The 19691-nt window shown below is 41.0% G+C and overlaps 1 protein-coding gene across 4 annotated transcripts in view; it reads right to left on the bottom strand.

Annotated features, from left to right (window-relative positions):
• Positions 1-1667: 1667 nt before the first annotated feature.
• Positions 1668-19691, bottom strand: part of LOC123774956 (mucin-21-like) — a 32345-nt gene continuing 14321 nt past the window's right edge. For 2 of the 4 annotated variants that reach the window (XM_069319300.1, XM_069319301.1), the window contains 4 exons: positions 6104-6142; positions 3971-4009; positions 3228-3320; positions 1668-2916 (listed from right to left, as the gene is read on the bottom strand). In XM_069319300.1, coding sequence (XP_069175401.1) covers positions 2828-2916; positions 3228-3320; positions 3971-4009; positions 6104-6142 — 260 coding nt within the window. In that variant the 3' untranslated portion in view covers positions 1668-2827. The remainder of the gene's footprint in view (positions 2917-3227; positions 3321-3970; positions 4010-6103; positions 6143-19691) is intronic. The other 2 variants (XM_069319302.1, XM_069319303.1) reach the window with 1 other exon arrangement.

The raw sequence follows: 19691 nt of genomic DNA, 5'->3' as shown, positions 1-19691 counted from the left end.
ATGTGTGTGTGTGTGTGGTGGTATAGCTGGGGTCTGGTCTCGACTCGTGATTGGGAATCCCAGGTTCGAATCTCGGTAGGACGGGGGGGGGGGGTATGGAAGGGAACTAGCAGAAGAAAACGCTAAGTCTTTACGACTATATAGCACCTGGAAAGGATATCAAGATATGAATATGGGATGGGACGGGGGGGGGGGGGGAAAGGAATGGTGGCCCAACCACTAGGACGGCCGGGGATTGAACGCCGACCTGCAGGAAGCGAGACCGTCCCTCTACCGTCCAAGGTGGTGGGGGGGGGGGGGGGGAGTGCTGGACAGAAATGGTTGGGTGCATTTCCTATTACCTAATGTCCCTGTAGATTAAAGATTAAAGCAAGATTAGAGATTCTAACACGAATCTTCTCAATATTTCTTACATTTCTCTTCACTGTCTAGGGTAGTTGAAAAATTAACTCTCCAAAGCTCATTTTCACGTTTTATTTATGGTCTGACGCCTAGAAAAGTTTCGCAAGACACTTCTTACATTTTCAAAGACGTTTTTCACCTTCTCTGTTTCATGCTTATTTTCGTTTTTGGGTGAGGTGATAGGACACAAATTATTGGGTAAAGACAATTTTACATACTCTTAATTTTTTTGGGGTGAGGTGACCAAACACGAATCAATAAGTACATTGATTCATGTTTTCTCTTTTTGCTTCTGTGTTGCCAAAACCAACCTTGTGCACTCTTGGCCGGGCCTGGTGCACTCTTAGGACTACCTGATGCACTCTTAGGACTACCTGATGCACTCTAGGACTACCTGATGCGCTCTTAGGACTACCTGATGCGCTCTTAGGACTACTCTTGTAATGTCTGGCAACCAAAATCTACTTAATTATATCCATATTAATAGTATATTTCAAGGTAATTAATTGAATATTTTGATCTGGCAGTTTATTTAGAACTACTGAGACTAGTGCAGTTAAATCGTATAATTATTATTATCATTAAAAGATGCAGTGAATTTAATATAATACATTAATAGTAATATCATTCAATAATTTTAATAATAATAATATAATACAATAATAGTAACTATTATTCCTTTTTTTATTTCATAGAACTAAGAGAGAAAATGGGTATCAATCTTCTCATTTTCTATGACGGTGCTGCAAGGTGGCCACACTCGTCTAATTTGTTCTCATTTTTACTGGCGTTCCACACAATTTTATGTTAATATTCCGTAAATAGAAAAGCTATCCAAAAATCATTAAATGATATATATAATAACATTAACAATTGAAATAATAGTAAGGATATTGCAACATTTGTTATAGTATATGCAAGTATTTATATAAAGTACACTATATTAAAAACTAATTAGAAGCAACCAAGCACAAATATGGAAACTTTGAAAGGTCAAAGTATTCAGTTTTGTGCGTGTCTAATATATCCAAATTTTGTACTTATTTATATTGTTAATCACATAAACCAAATAAATTTTAAATATCTCTTCATCTCGGTTTTATATATAAATAAATCACGCCTTTATATATACAGTACAAGCGCGTTTTATATATATGTAAAAGTCTTAGGTCGATACATTAGGAACTTAGCCTAGTGGTAAACAGGTATGTGATCTTTAGGCTAATGTGAATTTCATCCTGGATTGGTTAGAAATTGTTATTAGGGGTATTTAGTTCATTTATTATGCACCCCATACCCATCTTGTGGGCGGTAGTGAACACGGTTACAGAGGCACATAATTGGCAGCCTTAATAAATGTAATAGGTTGCCTGTCCGCAAGAATAGGAATTGAAGAATAATGAAAGTTAATTGCTGTATACCTGTCTGGTATACATGGGTATTACTGTTTACCTGTTACATATGAAAGATAATGCAGGTAAACTGATTGTGCATATTGGGTAGTTAAGTATACCTCTGATATCCTAATATTTTTTAGTGGGTACGATATTAATTTTTTTTTTTTAATTTTTACTTTGTCTTTTCCTTCTGTTGTTGGTCGTTATTTTGTTGTTGTTTGTCCTGTTCCTTTTGTTGATTAGTTCCTTCTTTGCTGTTATTATCCTTTGCTTCTCCCTCTTGCGATGTATTCAGTCTCATATTTCTTCCCACTTTCTCTTATCTCTTATCTTTTCAGCTTTTCTTTATTTCTCGCGACACATCTCTCGTTACATGAAACCGCCGGTGGAAGGTGACCTTCAGATTAAGATATACTCGATCTTGTCTGTCTGTCTGTGACTTGTATATAACGTCAGCCACCAATGTTATTAGTATTCCTTAGCGTGTAAATATTGAGGTGAGAGGGGAGCGAGTGGTGTCTGTACCTGCGTCTGTCTGTCTCTTGCTATGTGGCTGTCTGGTAAAATGACTGTCTGTCTGTCTGTGTCTCTATATGCTACAATGTATTGTGTCCATGTGTTGCCGTCTCTGTGTCTGTCTGATATGGTGTCTGTTATTGGGCCAGCAACGGTTTCTGTCTATATGTATCTGCTTCAGTCAATATTTCTTTTGCGGTCTGATTGTCTGTCTACTATGGTCTCTGTCTCCGTGTGACGGTGGACTGACAGGCGCCGCTTGTTCATGCCATTAGACAGTCGTCAACGTATCCATGATATAACCATGACTGTGGTGGGAAGCGTAAAGGGGGGGGGGGATAGGGGTGTCATGATGTTCATGGTATTAGATCCTTTTCAATTTCCATGGTTGGTGCGACCGGTTGAGAGGTGGGCATGGCTGGTTGAGAGGTGGGCGTGGCTGGTAGAGAGGTGGGCGTGGCTGGTAGAGAGGTGGGCGTGGCTGGTAGAGAGGTGGGCGTGGTGGCGGGAACTTACTTAGGTGGGTTGCTACTACAGATGGAGCAGAGGATGGAGTCGGATCTTGTGCAACACATACACAATATGATGAGAAACACCATACCTGTAGGAAGGCAAGGGGGGGAGAGAAGGGGGTTAGTTTGCTCACTCTTTCCTTACTGTATTCGCTACTCACTTGTTACCCTCGCTCTATGGCAACTATTTTCACAACAAGTGAATATAGAGAATAATAACCAGTGATAACTCTCTCTCTCTCTCTCTTTCTCTCTCTCTCTCTCTCTCTCTCTCTCTCTCTCTCTCTCTCTCTCTCTCTCTCTCTCTCTCTCTCTCTCTCTCTCTCTCTCTCTCTCTCTCTCTCTCTCTCTCTCCCTCTCTCTCTCTCTCTCTCTCTCTCTCTCCACTTCGTCCACTCACCGCAGAAGGAGGGAAGAGTAATGTAGACCAACTTGTGGAGGCTGGTCCCCGGCACTTTAGCCATGTCCACAGGAGTGATTTTGGGATTCGTTCCTGGAATACCAAACATATATATATATATATATATATATATATATATATATATATATATATATATATATATATATATATATATATATATATATATATATATATATATATATATATATATATCATTTTAAGGAAACGGAGTGATGTAAATTCTACATTCTTGAATGCGATGAGACCAGGTCTAAAAATGTTGGAATTTACAATTTTGTATAAATAAAAAAGTTTTCTATCTATCAGGTGATATTAACCAGGCACACATCACCTCTAGCTAATTGTAAAGGTTTAAAAATAATTTTTTTTAACCTGTTGGTTAACCTCTTTTTTAATTCTCTTAATTTTTTATAGTGATATCGACAAATTGATATTAGTCTCAGTGTGCCATTATGCACCAAATGTGGCGGAAGGCTACATATTATTGGCATAAGGCTTGGTCTTAGCTTTTAGCATGAGGCTAGTCTTTAATGTTTTTCCTGCCCGAAACGCTTTGCGTAATAGTGGCTTTAGGCATTGTATGTACTAGCTCTATTTATAAATCTATCAATTTTTGTATGACCTCTTGTATGTATGTACTTTACCTGAATAAACATTTGAGTTTGAATAAACTGATGCTAAAAGATGAGTGTAGCCTCAAAATTTACACTGTTGTAAATTACCTTTGGTGATGTCCTCCGTGTCTATGGGGTATTTTGTGCCTGTGACGAGGTGGTGACATGTCATTGGCACAATGGTGACATTGCAGCGGCACAACAGTGGCAGGGTGGCACAGCAGTGGCAGGGTGGCACAGCAGTGGCAGGGTGGCACAGCAGTGGCAGGGTGGCACAGCAGTGGCAGGGTGGCACAGCAGTGGCAGGGGTGGCGACACAAAAAAACAAGACCAAAATTAGCAATAAGGGTCCCAGTAGTACAGTCGGATTCGTTCTCAACTCAGAATCGGGAATTCCGGGTTCGAATCCCGGGTGGAAGAGAAATGGTTGGGCACGTTTCCTGTCATCCACTCTCGATATTCACCTAGTAGTAAATAGGTACCCGGGAGTTAGTCGGCTTGTTGCATCCTGGGAAAGATCAATAGTTCTACCTTGGGGGGGGGGAGGGGAAAGACCTGGATATAAGCCTAACGTGTATATATACACAGGCTGCCTGTCCCCCGACACAACGACTTATTGTACCATTAACACCGTCATGCTATAAGGGTCAAAGTGGGTAGTAAGAAGAATGAATTTCAGCCATAAGTAGAAGCCCACAAGATCTCCAAAATTTCATTACTCATGTGTAAGAGAATGTCCTGATGTATAATTTCAGGAAAACTCGGCTTATTAGGCAATTTGGCCTATTAGGCACACCTTATATGTAGGCTGATATCGAGGTCTCCCCATGGTCGAACTATTGGGCAGTCCCTTAGCTTTTGACTAACTCCCAGGTACCTATGTTCTGCTAGGTCAACAGAGGCAATAGGTGATATGAAACGTACCCAACTGTTTCTGTCTCGTCCAGGAATCGAACCCGGTATTCGCGATTGAGAGTCGGGAACGAACCCGTACCGCAAGTAGATGGCGGCTTCAGCAGGTACCTGACAGAAAATAATTGAAACTATAAGGAAACTTTAGAAACTTTGTCAGGGACAGGAAGCCTGTGTATATACTTTGGCTTTTTTTCGAGGTTTCCTCCCTATCATGGAAAATTTAAGATGGAAAACTTGTGGGCTTACATCCTAACCCCCCCCCCCCCCGCCCTTCAGGATACAAACCCACAATAGTTGCCTGACTCCCGGATCAATACTGCTAGGTGAACAGCTGCATTAGGTGAAAAGAAACATGCCAAATCATTTCCATCCCGCCCGTGAATCGAACCCAAGATCCACGATTGTAAATCGAGGACAAAAACAACTCATCCGGATCCCTTAAAGACCACACACCCAACAGCGGCCAGCCAGCTTCCTGTTCCAGCGCCTCAGTGTCGCGACCCAGAGAGGAAACGCCCGCTTAACCTTGTGTGTGTTCCCTACCTCAGCAGCGCCTCATTTGGTTTTCTAACAGTGACCTCTATATGTCTCTGTGTTTTCTATACACTGTAGTTCAGTGTAGCAACAAAAATTTAATGAATCAATTATATTGTATCAATTATATTGTATCAATTATATTGTATTGTATTGTATAAATGGCTCGTTTGTTCAGCTGGTGTTGGCAGATTCGTGATTTGCAGGAGAGTGATTAATAGGAGTGATTATCAAACCTTAACTACCCACACCGTCAGTGTGGATAGGTTAGGTCTGCAATGATTGTGGTATTTGGTATGGCTATAGGCTGTTGCCATTACGGAATGGCAGTAGTGTTGGTGGCACATGTGGTCCCTAATTGTGGCAATAGTGATGAACATGTGACTGTTTTGCCAGTGATGTGGTGGTGGCACTTTTCACACTAGAGTGCTATACCGATGATGATACTCTTCAAGACGCTAGTGCCCTCTAGAGTGGAGTACTGCTGCACAATGACAGCCCCTTTCAAAGCTGGAGAAATTGCTGACCTGGAGAGCGTGCAGAGACCCACTGACAATACCAGTGTGGTTAGTAATACTAGTTAGCTATTGGTAGAGGCTGGTTAACGATAGAGGCTGGTTAGCGATAGTGGTTGGTTAGTGGTAGAGAATGATTAGTGCTATAGGCTGGTTAGTTCTAAAATCTGATTAACGATTGAAGCTTGTTAGTGGTAGAGGCTGGGTAGCGGTAGAAACAGGTTAGTGGTAGATGAGACTATCACCATTAGTAGTAATTGTGGTAGAGGCGACATACCTGGACTGGTTGTGTTAGTTGAGTTCACTCCCGCTCCTCCTGTGTAAATGAAAGTGTTAAGTGTTAATTAACACGTATTTACATAGTCATTTAACATCATAAAGTTCTCAAAATTCTCGCGCAAGCCATAGAGAACAAAGAACTCGAAATGATCCAGCCAGGATTCGAACCCATGTCGACCAGGATCACTCCCAAACGTGCAAGGGTTGATACTGGCTGGTGACAGAGGTAGTGTAGTGGCGATTGTGGTTATAATGGTTTGTGGTAATAGTGGTTGTGGCCAGTGATAGTGGTAGTAGTTAGTGGTAATCTTGATGCGCAAGATGGCTTATGGTCGCGGTGTTGGCTGGTAATAGTGGTTGGGACGTATGGTGGTGGTAATTGTGGTGACTAGTGGAAGTAATGGTATTGTCTGGTGATAGTGGTAGTGATTAGACAAAGTGCTGGTAGTAGTTGTAGCCAGAATGATGAACTATGGTAATTAGCAAGTGTGGCGGCTGCAGCATACCTTTGCTAGTAGTGTTCCCAGCTGCACCTGTGTAAATGAAAGTGTAATTAGTGTTGATTAGTGTTTACAAAGGTAAATAACCAACTCTGGAATATTTTGAGGTGTTTGAAGTCCCTTTAATGCATTTTAACACCTTTGTAGCGCATACTAGGTGACTGGTAGACACTTGTGGTGGCAGTTGTGGTTGTGGGCAGCCGACAGTGTTGTAATGACTGATCGTGGTAGTTGTATGGCATCAATATAGAGTTGCCATTATGGCATCAATATAATTGAGGTTGGAATTGCCATATATAGCTTTTATGGTAGATATATGAGTGGCAATGTTGGTAGACGAGGTTTGTGGACTGGTGGTAGATGTGGTTGACAGTGGTAGGGGTTAGTGGTAGATGTATTTAACGTGATTGATAGTATTAGGGATAGTGGTTGACACAACTTTGAGTAACAATAAGTGTGTATGACACTGGTTGTGGTTGCAGTGTGGTTGACACGTGTGGTGGTAGAGACTTACCTGTGGTGGTTGTGTTAGTTGTGTTCCCAGCTCCACCTGTGTAAATGAAAATGTAAATAATGTCGATTATCTCGTGTTTACAAGGTCATGAACCAAGTCAGTTAATTGATGAATTGGTAAATCACCATGTTAAAGTATTTGTAAAAGATTTTGTTAAATATTAGTGGTCTGTTTACGTAAAGATATGACATTGGCACCTTTGGTGGTAGTTGTGGTTGTGGTTAATTGGTCAATAATGGTTGTTAATGATAGTTATTACAAAAACAGTAAAGAGAGTTGTAGTGGTTGACGAACTACCAAGTGCTAGTATGTGGTTGGCAGTGGTAGTAGATTTGATTGACAGTTGTGGTAGATATGGTTGACAGTGGTGGTAGGTGGACTTAATAGTGTGGTAGGTTTGATTGACATTTGTGGTAGTTGTGGTTAGCAGTGGTACTGATAATTGTGGTAGCTGGAAAGGTAAACAGTGATTTCAGAGATGGTTATCAGTGGTAGACTTTGTGGTAGAACCAGTAACATCTACCACAAGAACGTGCTGGTCCCATCAGGGTGACAGTGGTAGGAATTGTGGTAGATATTGCTGATAATTGTAGTCATTGTTGGAAGTGCAGCTGGTAGATGTAGTGCCACTGAGATAGTTGTTATAGTGATGGTGGTAGATACGTGTGGCAGTGGGAGGAATAGTAGGGGTGATAACATTGATTGTGGTTGGTAATTGTTGTAGTGGTGACTTACCGGGGCTGGTTGTGTTAGTTGTGTTCCCAGCTGCACCTGTGTAAATGAAAATGTAAATAATGTTGATAATCACGTGTTTACAAAGGCAATGATTGTCAGGAAATTTGCAATTATGCCCCCTTGTTATTTCCTATTAAATAATATAAATAAACATGTTATCCAATCAGGATTCATCAATTATTTACGCACCCACAGACGAAACATTTACATCTTTCCTCGAAACAAGCGGCTTTGCTTTCATATATTTAACAGTTTATGCGACCCGAAGTACTACGAGATTTTTAACAGTGATGACTTTGGGTTCTGAAGCTTTCAAGGTCGTAAACTGTCTAATAAGTGTAAACAAAGCCTTTTGGATTAAGAAAAGATGTACAGGTTTCGTATGCTTGGTTGATCTTGGCCCCAGGGGTGTAGGACAGTGGTACTACTTGTGTCAGTTCTGGTTGTGAATAGTTGTTAGTACATGAGAGCTTGCTGGTGGTAGATGGTGGTATACACGTTAGTAGTTGTTAATGGTGGTAGACGTACTTGTCAGTGGTAATAGTGATTGGAATTGTGGTTGTCCAGAGTGATAAACATGGTAGATGTGAATGGTTGTTGGGTGGATTGGCTATGGTAGTGGTGGTGGTGGTGGTGGAGGAGGGGTTGTGGTTACCAGTAGGGGGGATAAGAAGGACTGTCTTTGTCTGTTCTGGTTGTAGAATGGTTGGCACTGGTGAACCACTGGAACTGGTGTGAGTGGTAGATATGGTAGTTAGAGTGGTAGATGTGGTAGATATGGTAGTTAGAGTGGTAGATGTGGTAGATATGGTAGTTAGAGTGGTAGATGTGGTAGATATGGTAGTTAGAGTGGTAGATATACCTTAAATTATCCTTAAGGTACATCTTACCCACAACCCATTATATATATCCATATATAATGGGTTCCATTATATATATCCATATATAATGGGTTGTTATATATGGATGTATATAATGCCTTATATCCACCTCGTTAAATAGAAGCGATTACATATAATGGGTCCCGGTTATTAACCCAGTTGGTTTTTATAGGAATTTTGGTTGTTATTTGTGGTAATTATAGGTTTAATTGGTAGTAATGGTAACAAGCACATTCAGCGGTGGTGGTAGTGGTGGTAGATGAGGTTGTAAATTGTGGTTGTAAGTCTATGTGATTGCTAGTGGATGTGATGGTGGTGGAGGCGATTGGGTAATAGTGATAGTGGTGGCAGTGGTTCAGTGGTGGTGGTAGTTGTGGTTTTGCTGGTGGTGGCAATGATGGTGGTTTCAGTGGTAGTGGTGGTGGTAGTAGTGGTTTCAGTGGTGGTGGTGGTGGTAGTAGTGGTTTCAATGTTGGTGGTGGTAGTGGTAGTGGTGGTTTCAGTGGTGGTGGTGGTAGTGGTGGTTTCAGTGGTGGTGGTAGTGGTGGTTTCAGTGGTGGTGGTGGTTTCAGTGGTGGTGGTGGTAGTGGTGGTTTCAATGGTGGTGGTGGTGGTGGTAGTGGTGGTTTCAGTGGTGGTGGTGGTTTCAGTGGTGGTGGTGGTGGTGGTGGTGGTGGTGGTAGTAGTGGTTTCAATGTTGGTGGTGGTAGTGGTGGTTTCAGTGGTGGTGGTGGTAGTGGTGGTTTCAATGGTGGTGGTGGTGGTAGTGGTGGTTTCAGTGGTGGTGGTAGTTTCAGTGGTGGTGGTGGTGGTAGTAGTGGTTTCAATGTTGGTGGTGGTAGTGGGGGTTTCAGTGGTGGTTTCAGTGGTGGTGGTGGTAGTGGTGGTTTCAATGGTGGTGGTGGTGGTGGTTTCAGTGGTGGTGGTGGTTTCAGTGGTGGTGGTGGTGGTGGTGGTAGTAGTGGTTTCATTGTTGGTGGTGGTGGTGGTGGTTTCAGTGGTGGTGATGGTAGTGGTGGTTTCAATGGTGGTGGTAGTGGTGGTAGTGGTGGTTTCAACGGTGGTGGTGGTAGTGGTGGTTTCAATGGTGGTGGTAGTGGTGGTTTCAGTGGTAGTGGTGTTGGTAGTGGTAGTAGCAATGGTTTCAATGTGGTTGGTAGCTGTCCACATCCAACCTACCTGGGCTGGTTGTGTTCCTAGCTGCACCTGTGTAAATGTGTAAATAAAACTTTTACAAGGTTATGAATCTTTGTATAATCTTTAAATGTTAAAACACTTTATTTTACAACTAATGATTTTAAAACTGTGATTTACAGTGGCATTTTATAGTGGCAATAGTGGTAGATGTAAATTAAAGTGAGAATAATGATATATGAAATTTACAATAGTAGTAGATGCCATTTACAGGAGCAATAGTGGTAGATATGACTTAAGAAACAATAGATATGACTTAAGAAACAATAGATATGACTTAAGAAACAATAGATATGACTTAAGAAACAATAGATATGACTTAAGAAACAATAGATCAGTGTTGGTAGTGACTATTGAAGCCTAATGGTTGGTAATGGTGGTAGTAACCATTTATTTACATCAGTGGTGGTAGTAACTACCTATTTACCAGTATCAGTGGTGTTTACAACCCTACCTGTGCTTGAAGACAATTCGTAGATAATGACCAGCAGCTGTTGTCTGAAGATCAATATCTACGCAAGATCTTATATGATCTACTTAACCTAGATCTACCACGATCTACTTAACCTAAATCTACTACGATCTACTCAACCTAAATCTACTACAAGGTATTCAGGTGTGTCAAATACGCCCCAAGAATCAATTCTTGAGAATTATTTTAGATTCTCGTGTCGGTAAGGAATAGTAGGTGTACCGAAATTGTGGTAGCTGTGATGGTGGTTATGGTTGTGGTAGAACTGGTAGTGGTTATATGAACTCGATAGTGGTAGTTGGGTGGTTGTAGGTGTTGTTACCGGTGAATCAGTTTGGTGGTAGAAATAATGGGGTAGTTTTCGTGGATACTGTTGCCAATGGTGGTAGTTGTGGTAGATGTTGGTAATTATAGGTGTTGTAGCATATATTGTCATTGACTGACAGGTGTTAATTCTCGAATGTGTAGATCTTAGTTCATTATCGTAGAAATTGCAATAGAATATGGTCTTAATGGTAGATACAAGTGTAGTGGTGGTAGATGTGGTAGTAGATGAGGTTGCTAGTGGAAATGATGCCCCGTAGATGAGACTGACAGTGGTGTGAGCAGAGGTAGATAATATTATTAACAACATTGGTGTTAGTGGTTGCATGACAGTGGTGGTAGTTCACTCTAGTTGCATGTTGTTGAGTGATTGTTGTAGTTGTGACTTACCTGGGTTGGTTGTGTTACTGGTTGTGTTCCCAGCTGCACCTGTGTAAATGAAAATGTCAATAATGTTGATTATCAAGTGTTTACAAGTCTATAACGAGTCAATAATTCTTTCAGTTCTTTAAGAATAAATATATATATATATATATATATATATATATATATATATATATATATATATATATATATATATATATATATATATATATATATATAATATTGAGTATGATAAAAAGTGTGAGATGAATGATTTTAGCGCGAATCTTCTCTATTTTTCTCATGTGTTTCTTATCTTGAGAAGGAAGTTGAAAAATTAACTCTCCAAAGTTCATTTTACAACTTTGTTTGGCCTGATGCTAAAAGATGCGTTTTTTGAACTCTTGTTAACATTATCAAAGGCAGAGTTCGAATATTTACATTTCTCTGGTGGTGACCTGGTTATGTATAGAGACTATATGTTCCTCGATAGGGCCTTGCTGTTTGTGCATTGTTACGCGTCTTGAAAGGGATGTTGTCTTGCCTATATATTGAGTTCGTAGGGGCTGACAGTCCCCAAGTGGGCGTATGAAGGCATAGATGACATTTGTCTCTTCAAAGGGTTTTGTTTGGTGTCAGGAACGGTTTTTATTAGCAAGTTGGTGATCTTGCTTCTATAGTATTTGTTCAATACCTTATTAATCAGGACCTACTTTACTTTACCTTGTCAACTGGAGCCGTGTGTAAGGGGGCGGGTGAGATTAGCGTTGACAACACTCCACTTGTACCTATCAGAGCACACACTTTTAGCATTAAGGCTATGTTGGTTTCCTAAGTTTAGACGGCAGTGTGAGAGCCGCTATTCCTCTCCGAGACTGTTACATCTAGGCAAGGTAGCCTACCTGGTTGATAGGTAGGCTACCTATCACCTAAGAGATAGCGGCCTTGACGGGGACAGGATACCGGCGGCTTGCCAAAGGACCCCCCCTCATTTGTTCAGATGATTTTATCGAATTTGATTTTGAATTTCAGTAATATTTTGACATTTACAGCTTCGGCGGGTAGGCGGTTCTATGGGTGTATATACCTATGGGGGAAAAAACATCTGTTTTATGCCCCACATTGTGGTTTGTTGAGCTTGCAACCGTTGCTTCTTGTTTGTGTTACATCTGACCTTGTATAGAAGTGGTAATCTTCTTGAGGTTATCTTGAGATGATTTCGGGGCTTTAGTGTCCCCGCGGCCCGGTCCTCGACCAGGCCTCCACCCCCCAGGAAGCAGCCCGTGACAGCTGACTAACACCCAGGTACCTATTTTACTGCTAGGTAACAGGGGCATAGGGTGAAAGAAACTCTGCCCATTGTTTCTCGCCGGCGCCTGTGGTTTGGTGTGGTTCAATATCCTCCAAATTGTTTAGTATTTTAAAAGTTTCGACGATATCAGCTCTATCATGTCCGGTTTGTAGTATGAGGGTCGACTTGGTAATGGTATTAATGGTGGTTCTTGTGGTTGTAAAGCTTGGTGTTTGTAGTAAATGTGGTTGGCAGTAGTATCAGTGGTTGATGCTACTTTCAGTGGTTGCAGTAGAGAATGGTCTGTCTAACACTGGAAATAATAGTTTTTGATGTGACTGTCAATTACAATGGTAGTGACATATATCTAATAGTGGTATTAATGGTGGTTCTTGTGATGGCATGGTTTGGTGCTGATAGCAGATATGGTTGCTGTAGTATTGATGGTATATGTGATAGCAATTGATGTGACAGGCACTTCAAGCGACTGAGATAATTGACAATCTTGGTGGTGGTGATGTTGTAGATTGGCTTTCATCAGTTGAAGTGGTTGTGGTTGTAGCGTAGATGGTAACTGTTGTAGACTTACCTGGGCTGGTTGTGTTAGTTGTGTTCCCAGCTGCACCTGTGTAAATGAAAATGTCAATAATGTTTATTATCTCGTGTTTACAAAGTTAAAATGAATCCAGGAATTGTGAAAATTGAAAACTCACTTTGTATTATGTTGGTTAAGTTATAAATATATATATATATATATATATATATATATATATATATATATATATATATATATATATATATATATATATATATATATATATATATATATATATGGGCAGATTGTTAGAGTGAGGACAGTGGTTGTGCTGACTTTAGCTTTAGTTGTTTGATAACAGTTTGTTAATGGTAGAAGATAAACACATTAGTAGTGGAGCTGAGTGGCAGTGGCAGTGACATTAACTAGTACTGCTGTTAATGGTGCTCCTTGTAATTGCAAGTTTTGGTGCTTGTGGTAAATGTGGTTGGGAGTAGTATTAGTGGTAAATGTGGTGGTGGTTGATGTGGTTGACAGTGGATGTGTGCTTTGTGACTCAGTGGTGGTGGTAGTGATTGGTGAGGAAGTAATAGTGTTTGATATGAGTTGTGGTTGTAGTAACAGCAGTCGATGTGACTGGTAGTGGTAGTTAGTCTGGTTAATGGCTCTAGCAGTAGTTGTAACTGAAGCGGTTGTCATGAGTAGCAGTGGAATAATAGTGGTTGATGTATCTGATAGTGGTAGTACTTGCAATTGATGTTCCTTGCTGATGTAGTAAGAATTAGTGATGTTACTTGCTGTGGTAGTAACAGTTAGTGATGTGACTGTCAATCGTATCAGTAACGGCTGATATGATGAGCAGGTGAAGCAAGACTGGTTGATAAGACTGGCAGTGGTAGAATGATTGACGTGGCTGGCAGCGGAGGTGGTGGTGATGTGACTGGGTAGTGGTAATAGTTTGCAGGTGATGTGACTGGCAGTGGCAGAATTAGCAACTATTGCAGACTTGTGGCGGTGTGGTCGACGACCGGGCCGCGGGGACGCTAAGCCCCGGAAGCACCTCAAGGTAACCTCAAGGCAAGGTAAGGTTTTATGAGTGGTTAATGTGACTGGCAGTCTTAGAAGAGGTTGATATAATTGACAATCTTGTGACACTGGCTTTCATCAGCAGTAGTAATAGTGGTTGCAGTGGTTGTGGTTGTAGCGAAGATGGTTATTGTTGTAGTGGTGACTTACCTGGGCTGGTTGTGTTAGTTGTGTTCCCAGCTGCACCTGTGTAAATGAAAATGTCAATAATGTCGATTTTCACGTGTTTTCAAGGTTAAAATGTGTCGCGGAATTCTGACAATTGACAAATCTCATTGTATTGTGTTGGTTAAGTTATATATATGGGGCAGATTGTCGGGCGATTAGGACAAGGTTTTGCTGATTTTAGTCTTGAGGTTGTGAATGGTAGTGATTAAAGACGCTAGTGGTAGTAGATGAGCAGGACTTGGAGTGGTTATAAGCCAGGATAGTCCCAGAATGTCTTGATGTAGAGTTAATGTTGTGTCAATGTCTTGATGTAGAGTTGATGTTGTGTCAATGTCTTGATGTAGAGTTGATGTTGTGTCAATGTCTTGATGTAGAGTTGATGTTGTGTCAATGTCTTGATGTAGAGTTGATGTTGTGTCAATGTCTTGATGTAGAGTTGATGTTGTGTCAATGTCTTGATGTAGAGTTGATGTTGTGTCAATGTCTTGATGTAGAGTTGATGTTGTGTCAATGTCTTGATGTAGAGTTGATGTTGTGTCAATGTCTTGATGTAGAGTTGATGTTGTGTCAATGTCTTGATGTAGAGTTGATGTTGTGTCAATGTCTTGATGTAGAGTTGATGTTGTGTCAATGTCTTGATGTAGAGTTGATGTTGTGTCAATGTCTTGATGTAGAGTTGATGTTGTGTCAATGTCTTGATGTAGAGTTGATGTTGTGTCAATGTCTTGATGTAGAGTTGATGTTGTGTCAATGTCTTGATGTAGAGTTGATGTTGTGTCAATGTCTTGATGTAGAGTTGATGTTGTGTCAATGTCTTGATGTAGAGTTGATGTTGTGTCAATGTCTTGATGTAGAGTTGATGTTGTGTCAATGTCTTGATGTAGAGTTGATGTTGTGTCAATGTCTTGATGTAGAGTTGATGTTGTGTCAATGTCTTGATGTAGAGTTGATGTTGTGTCAATGTCTTGATGTAGAGTTGATGTTGTGTCAATGTCTTGATGTAGAGTTGATGTTGTGTCAATGTCTTGATGTAGAGTTGATGTTGTGTCAATGTCTTGATGTAGAGTTGATGTTGTGTCAATGTCTTGATGTAGAGTTGATGTTGTGTCAATGTCTTGATGTAGAGTTGATGTTGTGTCAATGTCTTGATGTAGAGTTGATGTGTCAATGTCTTGATGTAGAGTTGATGTTGTGTCAATGTCTTGATGTAGAGTTGATGTTGTGTCAATGTCTTGATGTAGAGTTGATGTTGTGTCAATGTCTTGATGTAGAGTTGATGTTGTGTCAATGTCTTGATGTAGAGTTGATGTTGTGTCAATGTCTTGATGTAGAGTTGATGTTGTGTCAATGTCTTGATGTAGAGTTGATGTGTCAATGTCTTGATGTAGAGTTGATGTTGTGTCAATGTCTTGATGTAGAGTTGATGTTGTGTTGTGTCTCAGTGTTGATGTAAAGTGTTAAGGATGTTCAAATGGTTTAATTAGTTAATATTAGTTCTACTCTTTAACTGCATCATCTTCGTTTTGTAATATAAACTATATCTTCACAATATATCGTGTTTTAAACTGCTATATGTAACCCACTTCATATCTAAAATGTAATGTGTTATATAGACTGCTATACGCCTCTTTAGTCCAGTCAGTATTGAAATGATTTTATATAAATTGTTACCAGGGGGAGCCGGTCGGCCGAGCGGACAGCACGCTGGACTTGTGATCCTGTGATCCTGGGTTCGATCCCAGGCGCCGGCGAGAAACAATGGGCAGAGTTTCTTTCACCCTACGCCCCTGTTACCTAGCAGTAAAATAGGTACCTGGGGTGTTAGTCAGCTGTCACGGGCTGCTTCCTGGGGGTGGAGGCCTGGTCGAGGACCGGGCCGCGGGGACACTAAAAAGCCCCGAAATCATCTCAAGATAACCTGAAGATAACCAATTAAGTTTCTGATGCTGATATTGAAAATGTTGACATGCAATGTTGGTATTGTGACCCCTTATGTGATAAATGTTCTGTGTTTAGTATACAAATTTTCCCAAATATATATATCCTGTACTACCATTTATGAATGGTTTGATCAAATCCCCAAGGGCCGTGACGAGGATTCGAACCTACGTCCTAGATCATCCCAAACGCTGCATTAAACGACTGAGCTACGACATGGTCAAAAGAGTTGAAACCAGAAGTGTGTAATGAATGGTTTGGTTGGTAGTGGTTGATGTAACCGGTAGTTATAGTACAGTGAGATGATATAATTTACAATCTTAGTGGTTGCGGTGACAAATGTTATACTGGCTTTGGACTTTGGATAGTAATAGTGGTTGTAGCGAAGGTGGTAACTGTTGTAGTGGTGACTTACCTGGGCTGGTTGTGTTACTGGTTGTGTTCCCAGCTGCACCTGTGTAAATGAAAATGTCAATTATGTGGATTATCGCGTGTTTTCACGTCTGTGAAAAAAAACATATTTATTTGTAATCTTGCTGTGGGAATTAATTGTAGTATGGTAGTAGAGGAGCTGAGTGTAACTACCAGGGGGCAATTATAGTGACAATTACCCCTGCTAGTTAACATCATTAACATAACTAGTTATATTAATATTACAACTAGTTATATTTCCACAGGTTCCACAGGTTCCACAGGTTCTTTTGAGTATAAGTCTTGGGGGCTTGTGGTACATATGGTTGGTAGAAGTATTAGTGGTTGATATGCCTTTAATTGGTAGTAATTGCGGTTGATATGAGTGACAGTGCTAGTAATAGTTGTTAATGTGGTAGTGGCACTATATCTAGTTGACTGGTTGTGGGAGTAAGTGTAGTTGATGTGACAGTTAATCTGGTTGATGCCTCTAGCAGTAGTAACAGTAACGGTTGCTGTGACTGGCAGCGTAAAGAATTGTGGTTAATGTAACTGGCAGTGGTAGTAAGACTGGTTGATGTGACTGGTAGTGGTGGTAGTAAAGGTTTATGACAATCTTGGTAGAGATAATAAATGTGATATTGGCTATAGATTTGGCTTTCATCAGTAATAGTGGTTGCAGTGATTGTGGTTGTAACGTAGATGGTAACTGTTGTAGTTGTGACTTACCTGGGCTGGTTGTGTTAGCTGTGTTCCCAGCTGCACCTGTGTAAATGAAACTGTCAATTATGTCTAATCACGTGGTTTTTAAGGCCAAAATTACTCACGGAATTCTGACAATTGACAAATCACGTTGTATAATGTTGGTTAAGATATAAATGTATAATGTATAATGTTGGTTAAGATATAAATGTATAATGTATAATGTTGGTTAAGATATAAATGTATAATGTATAATGTTGGTTAAGATATAAATGTATAATGTATAATGTTGGTTAAGATATAAATGCATAATGTATAATGTTGGTTAAGATAAAATTGGCAGAATGACAGGTGCTGAGGATAGTGGTTCCTTTGACCTTAGTCATGTGGTTGTGAATGGTGGTTGGTTTAAGAAAGGTTGTTAGTAGTAATGGTAGCGATAAACCTGCTTGTGGTAGTAGAGGAGCAGGACTTGACTGGTTGTGACAATTGTGGTGACATATGTAACTGTGTACATATGTACATATGTGACATATGTACTGGCATGAATGGTGGTTCTTGTGAGGGCAAGTCTTGGTGCTGGTTGTAAATATGGTTGTCAGTGGTAGTGATGGTAGAGTTGACAACAGTTGATGTGACTGGTGGTGGTAAGACTGGTTGATGTGACTGGTGGTGGTAAGACTGGTTGATGTGACTGATAGTGGTGGTAAGACTGGTTGATGTGACTGGTGGTGGTGGTAAGACTGGTTGATGTGACTGATAGTGGTGGTAAGACTGGTTGATGTGACTGATAGTGGTGGTAAGACTGGTTGATGTGACTGGTGGTGGTGGTAAGACTGGTTGATGTGACTGGTGGTGGTGGTAAGACTGGTTGATGTGACTGGTGGTGGTGGTAAGACTGGTTGATGTGACTGGTGGTGGTGGTAAGACTGGTTGATGTGACTGGTGGTGGTGGTAAGACTGGTTGATGTGACTGGTGGTGGTGGTAAGACTGGTTGATGTGACTGGCGGTGGTGGTAAGACTGGTTGATGTGACTGGTGGTGGTGGGAAGACTGGTTGATGTGACTGATAGTGGTAGAACAAGCTATTGGCAATTGGCTGTAGAAGTGACTCTCACCAGCAACAGTCATAGTGGTTGCAGTGATTGTGGTTGTAGCGTAGATGGTAACTGTTGTAGTGGTGACTTACCTGGGCTGGTTGTGTTAGTTGTGTTCCCAGCTGCACCTGTGTAAATGAAAATGTCAATAATGTGGATTATCAGCAGACTTCTAGATGTTACTACTGCTCGGCTTAGACTCGGTTACAAGTATCTCTTGGAACTCTCATTATCTGCTGATGTAGACCTGAACAAATGTAAACTGTGTCAACAAAATTATTCGCACACCCTCCGTCACTATGTGATGGTGTGCGAAAAGATACGTGAATTTAGAGACAATTCTATAACCAATGTTCCAGCGATGTGTCAATATTTCATTCAAAATGATCTGCTACCAGAAATCTTAGCCAAATATCCCCAGTTTGCTAACTGTAGGTAGTAACTAAGTGATTGTAACCTATCCACCGCTGCCCACTGGATGGGGGGGCGGTGTGCAGGACAAACATCAATTGTGACACTAGCTCTCCACATATGTCAGTTGCTTACTTTAGAACCTGTACTTGTGGTCGATCTCGAACCCATTGTTGATGTGACGACTTATATTGAATTTTGTAACTCATCAAGATTGTAACTTGCTTAGCTAAATGAATTGTGGGGTTCAGTCCCTGAGCCCATTATGTGCCTCTGTAACCCTTTCACTACCGCCCACAAGATGGGTATGGGGTGCATAATAAATGAACTAAACTAAAAACTATCTTGAGGTTATCTTGAGATGATTTCGGGGCTTTAGTGTCCCCGCGGCCCGGTCCTCGACCAGGCCTCCACCCCCAGGAAGCAGCCCGTGACAGCTGACTAACACCCAGGTACCTATTTTACTGCTAGGTAACAGGGGCATAGGGTGAAAGAAACTCTGCCCATTGTTTCTCGACGGCGCCTGGTATCGAACCCAGGACCACAGGATCACAAGTCCAGCGTGCTGTCCGCTCGGCCGACCCGCTCCCTATCACGTATTTTAGGCTTATATCAAGGTCCCTCTAAGGTCAAACTACTGACCCTTCCTCAGGAGGCAACCCACACAATAGTCTCCTAATTACAAAGTACCTATTTAATGCCAGATGAACAGAGGCATTAGGTGAAAGCAAACGTGCCCAACTATGTCTGTCCTGCCCGAGAATCGAACCCGGGATCCCCAGTTGAGGGTCATGAACAAAGCCAACTGCGTTACCAGATAGTTAGTCCCTGAGAACACGTTAGTTTTTTCATAAAAGTTTGTGAATGGCAGCGTTAGTAGATAAACACACTAGTAGTAGTAGTAGTAGTAGTAGTAGTGGTAGTAGTAGTAGTAGTAGTAGTAGTAGTAGTAGTAGTAGTAGTA

The sequence above is a fragment of the Procambarus clarkii genome, chromosome 92 (genome assembly GCF_040958095.1).
Source record: "Procambarus clarkii isolate CNS0578487 chromosome 92, FALCON_Pclarkii_2.0, whole genome shotgun sequence".
Taxonomy (NCBI): Eukaryota; Metazoa; Arthropoda; class Malacostraca; order Decapoda; family Cambaridae; genus Procambarus; species Procambarus clarkii.
The sequence above is the reverse complement of the archived record's forward strand: the minus strand, read 5'-3'. Positions and strand labels throughout refer to the sequence as shown.